Source organism: Hipposideros armiger, unplaced genomic scaffold (genome assembly GCF_001890085.2).
Source record: "Hipposideros armiger isolate ML-2016 unplaced genomic scaffold, ASM189008v1 scaffold_337, whole genome shotgun sequence".
Classification (NCBI taxonomy): domain Eukaryota; kingdom Metazoa; phylum Chordata; class Mammalia; order Chiroptera; family Hipposideridae; genus Hipposideros; species Hipposideros armiger.
Window position 1 is genome coordinate 798,312 of NW_017731687.1, and position 14,453 is coordinate 812,764.

General features: G+C 51.2%; 1 protein-coding gene across 1 annotated transcript; it reads right to left on the reverse strand.

The window, feature by feature from the left end:
* Positions 1-4,062: 4,062 nt before the first annotated feature.
* LOC109392584 (D(1B) dopamine receptor-like) lies at positions 4,063-5,652 on the reverse strand. The gene has a single exon (XM_019661153.1). It carries the CDS (start codon positions 5,610-5,612, stop codon positions 4,200-4,202), a length of 1,413 nt encoding a protein of 470 aa, XP_019516698.1. The 5' UTR covers positions 5,613-5,652; the 3' UTR covers positions 4,063-4,199.
* Positions 5,653-14,453: the final 8,801 nt, after the last annotated feature.

The following is a 14,453-nucleotide window of genomic DNA, read 5'->3' on the forward strand; positions in this document are numbered from 1 at the left end:
CCTAGTTACTCACTTAATTGTAACACCCAAGACTGGTGTGTGTGTGTGTGTGTGTGTGTGTGTGTGTGTGTGTGTGTGTGTGTAGGACACCAAGGTGGAGAGAGATGTTGACATTTAGTGAGCACCTACTCTGTGCCAGACACTCTTCTAGGCTGAGAAGACAGTGGGGGCAAGACAGAATGAGTCTCAGCTCTCACGACTATTAGCTTCTAGGACGATGAACTTCTACCCAAACTAGGAACCTCAAAGTCTTTTTAAAATGTATCCAGCCATAAAGTTCTTTTTTAATGAGAAAAGAAGAAAAGGACAGGGGAGGGAAGCAGAAGGGAGGGGAGAGGCGGGGAGAGGAGGGGCGGGGAGAGAAAGAAAATAAAAAAGAAAAGAAAAGAGAAGAGAGAATGACACAAAAGTAACCTCAGTGTTATACACACTCATTGAACCCGAACCCGAACCTTTGGGGTTGATGTACCCATTTCTCAAATAACAAACTGAAGCTAGGCGAGGTGCCCAAATTCAGACAACTAATACATGGGGGCCGCTAAACTTTGAACTGGGGGCTGTGGAGCTTCAAAGCCTGGGCAGTGTGGCTCTGTGGGCAGGCAGCTGGAACGGGGGTCCGTCAGTCTGGGTCGGGCGGGGTACGCCTTTGTTGTGGGGCCATCTTCTACACTGCACGATGTTTGACAGCATCCCTGGCCACTACCCACTAAGTGGCAGGAGCACCCCACTCCCTGTTGTGACAACCAAAAATATCTCCAAACATGGCCCAATATCCCCTGGGGGACAAAATCACCCCAATTGAGAACCACTGGCCTAGGGGTAAACCCTGGCTCCACCACTGGCTAGTCACATGACCGTGGAGAAGCCACTTAGCCTCTCTGTTCCTCAGCGTCCTCATCTGTAAAATGGGAAAATAATAGTACGTGAGGTTAATGTGAGGATCAAACAGGAATCGGGAAAGCACTTGGCCATCCATGAAAGAGCTCAGGACACGGCCTTTTTTTTTCTACTGCCCTCTGCTACCTGCCCTACAAGCACCAAGGTGTGCTCAGAGCAGGCGTCCAGTGAGGGTGGTCTTACGAATGGATACAGGAATGCCACAGTTCATTAAAAAATGAACGAGGAATATTGTGGTGCAGGCCTTAAGTGCGTTTGCTGACTGCGGATGCCCTGGCAGTGCCTCTCACCACCGCAGGCAGTTTAGATGAAAAACTCCATGCCCGGGTTCAAGTGCAGCTCGGCCCCTCGTGAGCTATGTGACCCTGGGCTAGGTAGTTAGCCTCCTCGTGCCTTAAAAGCGCATTAACTGAAGTAGCACGTGAGTAGTACCCTGCATAGGACGGGTCTCTAGAGTGCCTGCTGTTACTGCTGTAGGTGTTCTTAGCATTAACCTTTCACATCCCAGGGCCGGCCGAGTGGCGCGATGGTTAGGAACTGGCTTGGGACGCCAGAGGGCCCCGGTTCGGATCCCACATATGAGGGCTGGTGACACTGCCCTCCACAAAAAAAAAAACCTTTCGCAGCCCTCCAGCCCATGGGCCGCCTTCCCGTCTCCCAGGGTACCCAGCATCCCCACTTCCTGGCCTTGGCACTTGCCAGTCCCTCCACCCGGAGCACTCTTCCTCCTGGACACCAGCATCGCTCCGACCCTTCCTTCTTCATTTGGGTCTCTCTTCGTTGTGCCTCTTCTTAGAGGCCTCCCTGAGCCACCTTAAATAAACAGCACGCTGCCATACAGCACGGTGTCGTAGGATCCGTCTGCTTGTCTCCCTCCCATTAAAACAGAAGTTCCAAGGCTGAGCATTTGATTGGCAGCTATGTTCCTAGGACAGTGCCTAGTGCCTAATAGGTGTAAATAGTTATAATGAGTGATATTTTGCAGAAAGGGTTTCCAAAGTCCTCACATCAACCATTTCTTTCTGACCCAGAAATTATTTGAACTGGGGCCTAGAATAACGTTTGCCAGCAAATACTCTGCTTCTAACCACCTGTCCTTTTGAATAGAGCAGCTGCATTTTAGAGACTTCCAGGTCAATTGAAGTTTCTTAAACTGTGTTCCCTGCCACTGTAGTCTCCAGAGATCCAGTAATAAGGAATTCCACCGAACAAGGATTCACACGGTCATAGGCATTGCAAACCAACGTGGAATTCTCTCCTGCTCGGGGATTCACAATGTCTAAGAAAAGTCCCAAGAAGCCCTGTAGAGAAAATCGATACTGTACCTGCATTTGCTGAACTCACTCCACCCTAGACCCTACCCATTAACATCTGCATCGTGCAGCACAATTTGGAAAACTGCTCTAGTGCAAGTCTTTCAATTTACAGATGCAGATAAAAGGTGAGGCCCAGAGAGGTTAATTGACTCATTCAAGGTCACACAGCCAGCCATCTCCTGAAACAGAGCAGGGTACTCTTCACTGACATTCCCTAATGGTCCACTTAGCTATCAGTTCATCAAAGGTAAAAAACTGAACACAGACCTCAGATTCCTACATTGGTTGGACTAAACTATAAATGGAAATTAATTACCACATAGGATTGCTTCCAATCTCACTGTTCCAGAAATAATCAGTTATTCATTCAACAAATATTTGCTAAGCATTATGTGCCAGAGACTGTACCTTTTGCAGCAAATGACACATGGCTATTCAGTAGACTGACAATAAAATTATCCCTATAGAGGCCAACATTGATTGAAGTGTCCTTGATAAGCCTGCTTCAAAGTAGAGACTGACTGTAAGAAATTACGTATTCACATTTCATTTGCTTCCATCAACAAGGCTACCATTTATATCTAATGGTAATAATCTGCTCTCAGCTGGAATGCTTCTGAAATAAAATTCTCCCCTTCACACCTTCCACACTGCAGAGAGGACAAGCCACAAGATTGGAATTCCTTGGACTTTTTGGTGGGGTACCTCAATCAACAGATGTTCCAATTTCCAATTCATTCAAATTTCATCTCTGGGTCCTACATGTTAGTTAAAATTCATTCTCTCTTTTCCTACTGTTTGCAAATGAAAATGCCTATTTAAAAGTGGGATTTCTTTTTTACAGCATATCAACTCACGTATTTCAAAGCCCTTCAGGGGGTGTGGTTGATCAAAAGCCACATAATGTTAAAACACTACAGATTTGAAGTTGAGAAAGATCTAGCTATTCTTCTGTATGACCATTTCACTGAACTGATAGCTTCTGTCGAGGAATCAGAAGGATTGTTTTGTGTTATTTTAAAGAGAAGATTCTAAGTCAGAAAAAAAAAGTCAGAATTCCAGGCTTGACCTTCCTATATGATGTCATGGCATTGAAAGCTAGCTTTCAGTATAGACTCAAGATATATGCATCTATTTTTTTAAAAATCGGAAGCTCTTCAATACCTCTTGCCCCATGTGCATCTTTAGGGCCAAACTGTCTGTAAATAAATAAATAAATAAATGTGTGCTTCTACACCCAGCAAAAATCTTCCCTGCTTTGAAAAGGTGCTCTCGTGGTTTCTCCAGGAGCCATCCTCAAAACTAATCTGGCAAAGCAAAGATAATCACCCCATAACACACATAATTTGTGTTTATTAGACACTGGAACAAGTCAGGAAGAGGTCCTCAGCTGTAGTAAAGACACCGAGAGAGCAGAAACTACATGAACACAGGGCCACAGGAAGCGAGATACAGGAGGGCCACACATCCCATCAGCATTACATACAAACACTGAGTCTGTCATTTAAAAATCAACCCAAGAGCAAGTCACTGAGCAATCCATGTGCTTAAAAAGGGAGGGGAGCGTATATTTTTTAAAGACCAAGTCCCACTTTTTTTTAAGGACCAAACACCACCTCCCTCCTTTTCTCTAAAAGGACCACTGGTCCACCTCTGCCAGACTGGGGTATATCTGACTTTGTTCCAACCTCCTCTGCTCATTCTTTCAACAACAAACCAGTCAGCAAAGACTTTGAAGTACAAAGGCTACTACATAGAGACAGAGGAGAACTGATAAACTGAGCAGCACTGGAAATGTGTGTGCATATGTGCGTGCACGTGTGTGCGTGAGTACATGTGTGTGTGCATGTGTATGTGTGCGCATGTGTGTGCGCGTGCATGTGCGTGCTCGTGTGTGCGTGTGTGCGCGTGTGCGTGTGTGTTTTCCACATGCTTGTTAATGTCTGTGATGTTATAGAGACCCATGGGGAGCATTTTTTATGCAGTTTAATGGAATCCACTTGGGGTGAAAGGCATGATTTTGCCTAATGAAATCTCCCCCTCACAGTCCAGCTCCCAGACAGACGCAGCAGCATGGTCACCGTCTGGGGACGTCCGAGAGACCTGGGACATAGGATCTAAAGGGCCCTCTTCCTCTGTGAGCACCTCCCTGTCCCCCGGGGTCACCGCGTTGGGGATCATGTGGATGTAGTCAGCCGCCATCTCCTCGTGGAAGACGGTGTCCTGATTGTAAGAGATGAGCTCATTGCTGATGTTCACTGACTCCACCGGGGTGCGGGAGCAGAGGCGGCTGCACCCCAGCAGCTGGGCAAACACCTTCCGGAAGTCAGTGTTGAAGGCATAGATGATGGGGTTGAGAGACGAGTTGGCCCAGCCGAACCAGACGAAGACGTCGAAGGTGGTCTCACTCACGCAAGGGAAGCCCGTGCGAGGGCCCTCGGGGTGTCTGCTGCAGAAGGGGACCATACAGTTAAGGATGAAGAAGGGTAGCCAGCAGCACACGAAGACGCCCATGATCACCGACAGGGTCTTGAGGACCTTGGTCTCCTTCTTGATGGACGCTCGCAGGCTGGTGTCTGGCGCACAGGCCGTGCGGCTGCGGCGCTCCGCCGCCCTCTCCAGGCAGGCAATCCTGCGGATCTGCACCTGGGCGATGCGGTAGATGCGCGTGTAGGTCACGATCATGATGGCCACGGGGATGTAGAAGCTGATGAGCGAGGAGGAGATGGCGTAAGTTCGGCTCAGGCTGGAGTCGCAGTTCTCTGCCCTCCCCTCTGGCTCTCCCGCTTCATCCCAGGGCGTCGCGTTGGCCGGGTTGGATGGCGGGTCCACCCTGCCCCAGGAACTTGCCTTGTCCTTGTGCCAGTGGAGCTGGACTGGGATGAAGGAGATGAGGATGGACAGGGTCCAGGTCAGACCTACCATGACCAAGGCCACGCGCTGGGTCATCTTGCGCTGGTAGCGGAAAGGCCTAGAGATGGCCCAGTAGCGGTCCACGCTGATGACGCACAGGTTCAGGATGGACGCGGTGGAGCACATGATGTCGAAGGCCAGCCAGACGTCGCAGAAGGCCCCAAAGGGCCAGTAACCGGCCAGCTCGGCGACCGCCTTCCAGGGCATGACCAGCAGCGCCACGAAGAGATCGGACACAGCCAGAGACACGATAAAAACGTTGGTTCTCCTGGCGCGCAAGTGGCGGTTTCGCACGATGGCCGCGCACACCAGCACGTTTCCCAGCAGGGTCCAGACGATGAGCAGCGTCAGGAGGCCGGCCGTGACCACCTGCGCCGGCCCCAGCGGCGCTGCCCCCTCTGAACCTCCCACGGCGCCTCCATGTGCAAGCTGCTGCTGTCCAAACCGCTCCCGGTACGCGGTGCCATTGCGCCCGGGCGGCAGCATGTCGGGCTCGGCGCCAGGGGCGGGCTGCGTGTGCTCCCAACTTCAGCCCTGCGACCCCCGGGCGACCCCATCGGGCACCCGGGGTGAGGTGGCACGCTGGGACCCGCGGCTAGGGGATCCCCGAGCCCCGGGGGGCGCTCACCGTGCGCTGCGCCGGGGCCCCGGGACCCCTTTCGCCTTCGTGCGCCTCCGGGTCGGTGGCCGCGTTGCGTCCCTCTAGTGCTGGCGCTGGGGACAGGAAGCGACCGCGGCCCGCGGGGCTGTTCCCGGGAGCCTGCAGCGCGCCGGGCGGCGGTGGAGGCTGTGTCTGGTTCGGAGCCGTAGAAGCGAAGAGCAAGCCACCACCGAGGGGGCGGGGGCCGGGAGCGGCCAGCGCCGGGCGAGGGCTGCCGCGCTGCCTCTGTCCCCGGCTGCTCCCGGGGCCCGCGCTCACGCCCCCGCGCCTCCGCGCTCTGCTCTCTCTCGCGCGCCCACCCTACCGGGGCCTGAGCGCCCTCTCCCCGCGCACTGGCCTCACCTGTGCCTTGGCTCCTTCTCCGCGGCCCTGCCGCCGGAGTCTGGGAGAGAACCCGCAGGTGGGAGAGGCGCCCCAGTGCCAGACTCTCGACTGGTGCTAGAAAGAACGCTCCCCAGGAAGACGAAGAGGTGCCTGGCCCAACCTTGATGCCCTGGCCTTGGCCATGTTTGGGGAACAGGAAGGTGGGGTAGGGGTGGGGGAGGGGAGAGCCCTGGCTCCTAGACTGGGAGGGAGAGCTCGTAGGGTAAAAAGGGCGTCTTTGAATATCTCACAGACTTGCGTCCCAATTCGGACTTCATTCCTGGCTGTGTGATCTTGAGCGCGCTATTTAACTTCACTGGGCTTTGGTTTCCTCATCCACATATTGGGGTAATGATTCCTTCTCCCGCCGGTAGAGTAAGGGTTCAGGGAAGGCATCTAGGGAAGATGTGCAGGAAGCCCTGTCTCCTAGGAACAAGTTGTCCCCACCTCCTCCTCTCCCCCCCACCCCACACACACACTCCTAAGATTGGGGCTACATCTGACCTCTTCGGAGAGTCCTCTTCCCCATCCCACCCCAATCCTGGGGAGATTTGCACTTGGGAGAATAATTTTGGATGAACCCAGAAGACAGCGAGGAAGGGAACCCCCAGCAATTGGGAGCCTCCTCCCTGCAGGACGCTGTCACAGTCTTTCTTTTTTAGCCTTGAGAGGGATGGATTGATACCTCAGTGCTTAGCAGAAGAGGGAACTGAGGCTTGAATGGGTGGCCAAAGTTCAAAATTAAAAAAAAAAAGAAGAGGAGGAGGAGGAGGAGGAGGAGGAGGAGGAGGGATGGTGGGGAAACCCTGGGGAGGGAGCGCAGTGTTCCAGGATCTCACCACGCCTCCCCGCCTGACAAGTTCCGTTTGTGAAACGCCAAGACTCTGCTACTTAAGCTCAGCTGGAGAGAGCAATGGGTGAGGCATCAGCTCACTGCACAGTTCCCCCTGAGACCTGCTGTGAAGTCTAGAAGCATAGACTGGACCCTCAACCCCTTCCTAGTCTCTTCGCTCAGACCCACCCGCCCCATTCACCCAGGCACCACCTGTACCCCGGAGCACCACCTAAGTGTCCCAGCTTCTCACACTCAGCCAGCTCAGCCTTAAACAGCTCTTCCCCCCTCAAACCTTCTCCCGGTGCTGCGCTTTGCTGGAGAGAAGACCACCTGTCCAGGTGCCTTTGCTTAAAACTGGGGAGTCACACATACCAGCTGTCTCTCCCCATCTCCTAGGAGCTGGACCACTCCCCTCCACCCCTGATGTCCCTGTCCAGGACTTACGTCTTCCCCAACCTGTTTTATGGTGTCACTGTCCTAGGTTATCACACTCCAGGTTCTGCTGTGATCCTCTGTCCACCCTCCACTCAATGGCAGGCAGAGTGACCTTCCTCACATGTAACTGTGGCCATGTCATTCCCCACGTGGAGAACCCTCAGGAGCTCCCTGTGGTCCCTGATCCTTAGACAGTCATGGAAGTTCTTTTAAGTCTTTTCATCACCTAGCCCTTACTCACTGCTCCTACTCCTCCTGTTACTCCTCCTCCTCCATATACAGCCAGGATTCAAGCCACTAACACACACACACACACACACACACACACACACACACACTCATTTCCCTAGTGGATAATAAGGAAATGACCTTCATCCCATCTTGTCCTCCTGCAGAACACCAGTTTATGATGTCAAAAAGGAGATTGGGTTTTGGAGACGGGGGTTTGAATTTCAGTTCCTTGTTCTTTTATTCAGCAAATATTCATTGAGCACCTATTATGTCCCAAGTGCTGTTTTGTTCACTGAGAATGTGTATATATCTTTCCTTCTTCCACGTTATAGTCTAGTATTGGAGATAGACTTTAACCCGAGAGTCATCCAAAGAAATGTGCATTTACGACTGTGCCAAGGGCGAGGAAGGAAAGGTACACAGCATTATGAAAGCACAATGGAAGGGATTGACTGACATGACATATTTAGGGCAGGCTTCTTGGGGAAGTCCCTCTTTGGGTTGAAATCACACTTAAGTGGACAAAAGGGAAGACCAAGAGAAGGAAAGGCATGGCGAACAGGAACCGGCATTTACTAGCTGTGGGGTCTTGAGCAAGTTACGTGATATCTCTGAGCCTCAGTTTCTCCTCTTCTAAATGGGCTCACCTTAGTAGTCTAGGAGGTAAGTGTGAATGAGACCCAAATAGTTCCTGTTTGAGTAACTCTGAGCCTCCCTTCCTCCTCTGGCTGTACCTGTGCAGCTCCTTGCCCTGGGTTGCTCTCCCAACAGGGTTCTGCCCTACCTTTTGTAGTGGAGAGTCAGAAACGGGGTGCCTTACTGCACCTGAGAGGCTGGAGGAGGCAGGAGTGGTCCCAGAGCAGGAGAGAAGTGGGGAGCAGGACTAGCCAACCGCGCAGGGTGGGGTTTTCCAGGGAAGTGATGTGAAAGAAGTGAGGGGACTGGGGCCTGTAGGGAAGTGGGTAAGAAAGGAAAGGCGAATTTTAGAAAAGGATTGCCTGTTGCCTTCACAGAACTTAGGAAATGCAACAAAACTATTTGCGTTGGGAATTTATCTTCTTGACACAGCCCTGCTGGGAGACTGGACCACGTGGACCGCAGCTTCATAAGCTGTACCTCGGAGCCCTTCACACCATTAGCACCTCTCCCTCCTGGTAGACCGCACTGAAGCCGCACTGCTCCAGGAGCCGACCTGCCTCCCGTGGGCCGAGCAGGTGTCCCGCACTCCGGGAGACCCCGTGTTGGCTCCTACTGCAGCAGTTGTGACACTGCATTGTTACCATTCTTTAGCATTCATGGCTGTCTGGTCCTCTAGACTCTGAACTTATTAAATCAAGGAACTGTGCCATAATCAGAGAGACAATGACAGCGTTGAGCTTCTAGATCCAGTCCGACCCTGGTCTTTGCAGTTACAAAAGCCAGTAAATCACTCTTTGCTAACACGTGTCTGAGTTGAGTTTCAGTCGTCACCTGCAACTGAAAAAGCCCTGCCTAGAGCGAGGAACAAATGAGGTTCAGTGGTGGCATGAGAACAAGGGGATGGACTGGCCGACTGGGTGGGCAGCAATGGAAGGGCCGCACAGAAGACAGGACACTCAAGCTGGAAGGTGAAATAGAGTCCACCAGCTTTCTGGGTGGAAGGGTATTTGTAACAGAGGAAACAGCATGTGCAAAGGCTCAGAGGCACGAAGCTTCCTGTGTGAAAGGATAGATCTTCAGAACTCTAGGATGTTTCCCTCCATTATCCAAAGTTTTCTCTTTGTCAATAAGACCTGATGCTTACAAAGTGGAAATGCGCAGCCATGTTGCTGCAGCATGTGTCTCCCTCTCTCCCGTCTTCCCGGGGAGGGCTCCTGGAGCAGCGTGCGTAGTGGGGATGCTGGTCTCGTGTAAGCAGTGGCTGCTGTTTCTCACCCAGGCTCTTTCCCGTATTCCTCAGAAGAGCTGGACAGCATCCACAACTGAAAACCGAGGAGTCTCTTTGGTCAGCCTCAGAACCCAGCCTCATCAGCATGGACTCCAACTGACTAGACAGCTATAAACTCCTTATCGCTTATCTTATCCCAGCCAGAGCCCCGCCTTCAGAGGACAACAGCAAGGAAATGATCCTCTCACACACTTGGCTGCTGCAAAATTGTACTAAGAGGATTTTCTTAGAATGGTTTAGCACACTGGGGGTTTTTCTCATCTAGTTGGCAGATATTCTTCTATTTAAACTCATTGCTCTTCCTTTCTCTGAAGATATACTTTAAATTGGATTTGTTTCGTTGGGACGATTGGCTAAATCAATAGGACCACAGCCAGGGTTTGCTGCGGCTGCTGCTGCTACCGCTGCTGCTATCAAAAGAATGTTTTACGACAAGACAGACTCGGTTCCTTGGCAACACGATACACCTGAGCTCCCCGGGCACCAGCCCTGCCAATGTGCTCAGTTTGACTCAGAGGAGCCTGGGCAGAGAGGTAGAGATGACCCATCAGCAGCATCTATATCTGTCCCTGGAAAAGCCACCTCAAACACAGTCATTGATGATGACTTGGAGGCTTCTTCAAACCCAAAGGTCAGTCCCTGGGTCCCCACCCTCTCACCAGCTCAGAAACACAGGAAGCTGAAAGCAGCCATTTCAGGCAGATTAAAATGGCTATCCCAGAAGTTAGCACATTCGTGTAGACAGAGGATGGAAGATGAGCTTGCAAATGAGAAAATTCTGAGTTCAAATCCCTCCTCTCTGACTCACTAGCTCTAGGACTTTGAGCAGTTACTTAACCTCTCTGAGCCTCAGTTTCCTCACCTTTAAAATGGTAACATTAATATTTACCATGCAGAGATGTCATGAATAAATGATGTGCTCTACTTAGGAAATGGTGAGTCTCTGTATTAGTCAGCTTTTGTCACCATAATGCTGCATAACAGCCCTCATATCTCAGTGGCTTAAAATAACAAACATTTATTTCTCGCTAATGATCTGCAGTCAGCGGGGAAAGCCTTGCCCCGAACTGTCGGTCAGGTTCCTCGTGTCTCTCATACCCAGGCCAGTGGTTCCCCTGGGGCTTCCTCTTCTTAGGGTACAGTGTGGGAGCCGACAGGGCTGCCCCAATCATGCACATACAGAGAGTGCCAAAAAATGTATACACATTTTAAGAAAGAAAAAAGCTATTAAAATTGTAACACTCAATATATATATACCCATAACAAAAGATGAATATAAGTCATGTTTGACTTCTGCAATTACAAGAGGTGCTCAAAGTGGTTCCCATTAGCGTCTAGACACTGCTGATTATGACGAACTACTGCTTGAGCAACATTGACCAAAGTGTCCACTTGTATGCATTGTTTTGGCACTCCCAGTATTTGGAGCCTCTGGTGAAACGGGGCATATGTGAACTCAGCTCATGCACTCTGACCAAAGTAGGCCACGTGGACAAGCAAGAAATGTGCCCTGTCCACAGGGAAGCCACAGCCAAGTGGGGAGACCAGGGTGAACTGTGAGCAAATAATACCATCCACACAGTCTGCGATAAACAGAATCCATTATTGGGCCATAGTTCCAAAATGGCTTCGACGGCCAACCCCATCTATCCATCCCCTCTGCCACCCCCAATTCAGGTCCTCATTGCTTTGTGCCTGCGTGATGGCTGGAGCCTCCTGACAGGTCTGTGTCGTGGTGTCTTCCCTCCGCTCCATCTGATGCTCTGCCACCACTATGATCCTCCTGAAGATGCGATGCCCTTCACCAGCTTCAACATGACCCACTATGTCTCATGACCGACATTAATAATTATTAACCCAACCAATAAAAACTAATTTGTTCACTCCAAACTCCTCAGCATGGCCCTTCACAGTCTGGTCACCACCTGTGTACCTGGATACCCACCTGGCCACCAGCGGCGACTCTCGCCTCCCAAGCCTTCCCCAGGCACACCCCGTCTCCTACCCACCCCCAGCGGTCCCCTCTCCTCCCAGCAGGCCTGGTGTTTTCAGGGCTTGTGCCCTCACTCTCACTTCTCCTTCTGCCTGAAATGTCCTTCCCGCTCTTTTCTACATGACGTGAGCCCCCACTCGCCTTTTAAGCCCAGCGCCGATGGACCACCTTGGTGAGTCTCCCACAGGACGCCAGGGAGGCAGCCCCTCTGTGCCTGTGCTCCCGCCGCGCACGGCCCCCGCCTCGACGGCAGCTCGTACGTCCACTGTACTCTGGCGGTCTGCTCACAGACTGCTTACTTACCTTTCTCCCCACAACTGCAAGCTACTGGGGTGACGTCCTCCCAGCCTCTGGGAGTCAGCCAGGCTAGGAGGAACCCAGTCGATATCTGTGGCACAGGTGAATGTGTTTTGGTAGAGAGGCGAGGGTGCCAGCTGTCCGTGAGCTCTCTGTGCCACCCAGACTCCCTGGTGCTTCTGGCAAGTGGGAATGTGAGCAGCTTGCCCTGTCAGAGCAGCTAGGATCCCGGCCCTCTCTTCTCCTCAGTGATGACCTCGTGCAAGGATGTGACGATGGAACCTGCCTGGATGCCCGTGTTCCTGGATGGAGAAGGCTCCCACTGGCTGCCTCAGACTCTGCATGAGTGAGACGCAGGCGTCTTTCTCCCTCTCACTGAGACTTGGGGGTGATGTCTCACTGCAGCTCAGTCTCGCATTAATTAACGTTGACTAATATGTGTATGAGTAAATGTTGCTCCATTTCTCAGGGCTTCTGACTTAATGCTGCTCAACACCCACTTGGAGTGTCTCAGAGAAATGGCTGATGCCAGACCTGGGGCAGGGAACGTACAGGACGACCCTGGAGCATCGTGGGTGCCAGGAAGCAAGAAAGTGCTCAAAGAATGACGGAGACGCGTCCAAAGGACATGGCAGCCAATGTGAAGGCACTCCCACTGGCCAAATCCAGGACAATGGAAGCATCTGAATTAGTAATAATGATTGTAATCTGTTGAATAAAGTGAGAACCCATGAATCCATAGTGATAAAAAGAAAAAGGAAGAGGGTTGGAGGAAGAAGGGAGAAAAGAAAGGAAGGCGGGAGAAAGGAGGCTTCCTTATGTAGAATGTGAATCAATAAATGCCAAAGGAAGGAGTTAGAAAATCACACTTGCAACCATAATAGGTTTTTTTTTAAGAATTCTTTTTTTTTTTTATTGGGGAATTGGGGGAATGGGAACAGTGCTGGGGAATTGGGGAAAGGGGAACAGACAAGTTGCTGTCGTTTTGTTCTTCAATCTAGTTGTGGAGGATATTGCTTCACTGGCCCAAGTTGGCACCATCATTGCGCTCTTCCCGGGCGAGGCAGATCAGTCGCCGGCTTCTGGACGGCCGCTCACTGCGGCTGATGGCCGCTCACGCTGGCTGATGGCCGCTCACACTGGCTGATGGCTACATACGGTAGCCCATGGCAACCCACTGCCACAGGGAGTGCAGCCTACGCCGTCGCCGGCGACTCATGGCAGCCCAGCTCCAGGTTGAGCTGTCGTTCAGCATCTTAGCTGTGGAGGGCAGTGTCACTGGCCCTCATATGTGGGATCCAAACCGGGGCCCTCTGGCATCCCAAGCGAGTTCTTAACCATCGCGCCACTTAAGAATTCTTTAAAAAAAAAAAAAGATTTTATTGGGGAATTGGGGGAGGGAACAGACAAATTACTGTCATTTTGTTCTTCAGTCTAGTTGTGGAGGACGTCGCTTCACTGGCCCATGTTGGTATTGTGATCATTGCGTTCTTTCCCAGGTGAGGCAGATCAGTCGCCGGCCATTGGATGACTGCTCACAGTGGCTCATGGCCACTCACACTGGCTGCTGGCCACTCACGGCAGCCCACTGCAGCCCCACCATCGCCGGCGACTCAGGGCAGCCCAGCTCCAGGTCAAGTTGTTGTTCACCATCTTAGACATAGAGGGCACAGCATCACTGGCCCATGTGGGATCCGAACCGGTGGCCCTGCTGCTCAGAGCTCATGTTCCCAAGCCAACTCTTAACCAATGCACCACTCGGCCAGCCCCGCAACCATAATAGTAATAATTCCTTTAGACAAGAATCGTCACTAAGGAAAAGTTTGGAGAGGAACAGGATATTTGCACGGTCCCAAAGCACCTGCACTGATATTGCTTATTAGTTACAAAGAGAAAAATGCCATTTTCACAGTTGAGAAACCTGGCAGCTCCCACCCCCTTAGTGAGTGAATGAAGTTAACACCCCCCAGGAATGGGACTAACAGACACCAAGTCCTCTTGATGTGACACACTGAGGACTCACCATCCTTATATAGTGTCCTGAAGAGGAAACTTCAGACAAACCCAAACAGAGGAACCGTCAACAATTGGCCTGGACTCTTCAAAAGTATCAAGGTCACAACTGACAAAGAAAAGTCGAGGAACTTTTCCAGATTAAAGGAGACTAAGGAGGCATGCCAACTGGAGCTTTTGGGGAAAGTTCCTTTAAAGGATATTATTGGGACAGTTGGCAAAATGTTCGTGTGGACTGTCTATTAGGCAATTATTGACAATTTCAACCATTGGCAATTACTGACAATTAGACAATGATATGGCATCCATCATAAACTTCCTGAGCTCAGTCATTAGACTCTCCTTGTTCTTAGAGAATACATGCTACAATGTTTAAGGCAGAAGGAGCAAGGGGCCTGCAACTGAATTTCAAAGACTTCAGGAAAAGGTCAATGTCATGCAATCTCATATCATATACATGGAGAAGAGACACAAATGTGGTCAAGCTGATGAATCTGGGTGGAGGGTCTTACAACTCTTCTGTAAGCTTGAAATTATTTCAAAATAAAAGAAATTTTAAATAAATTTATTGA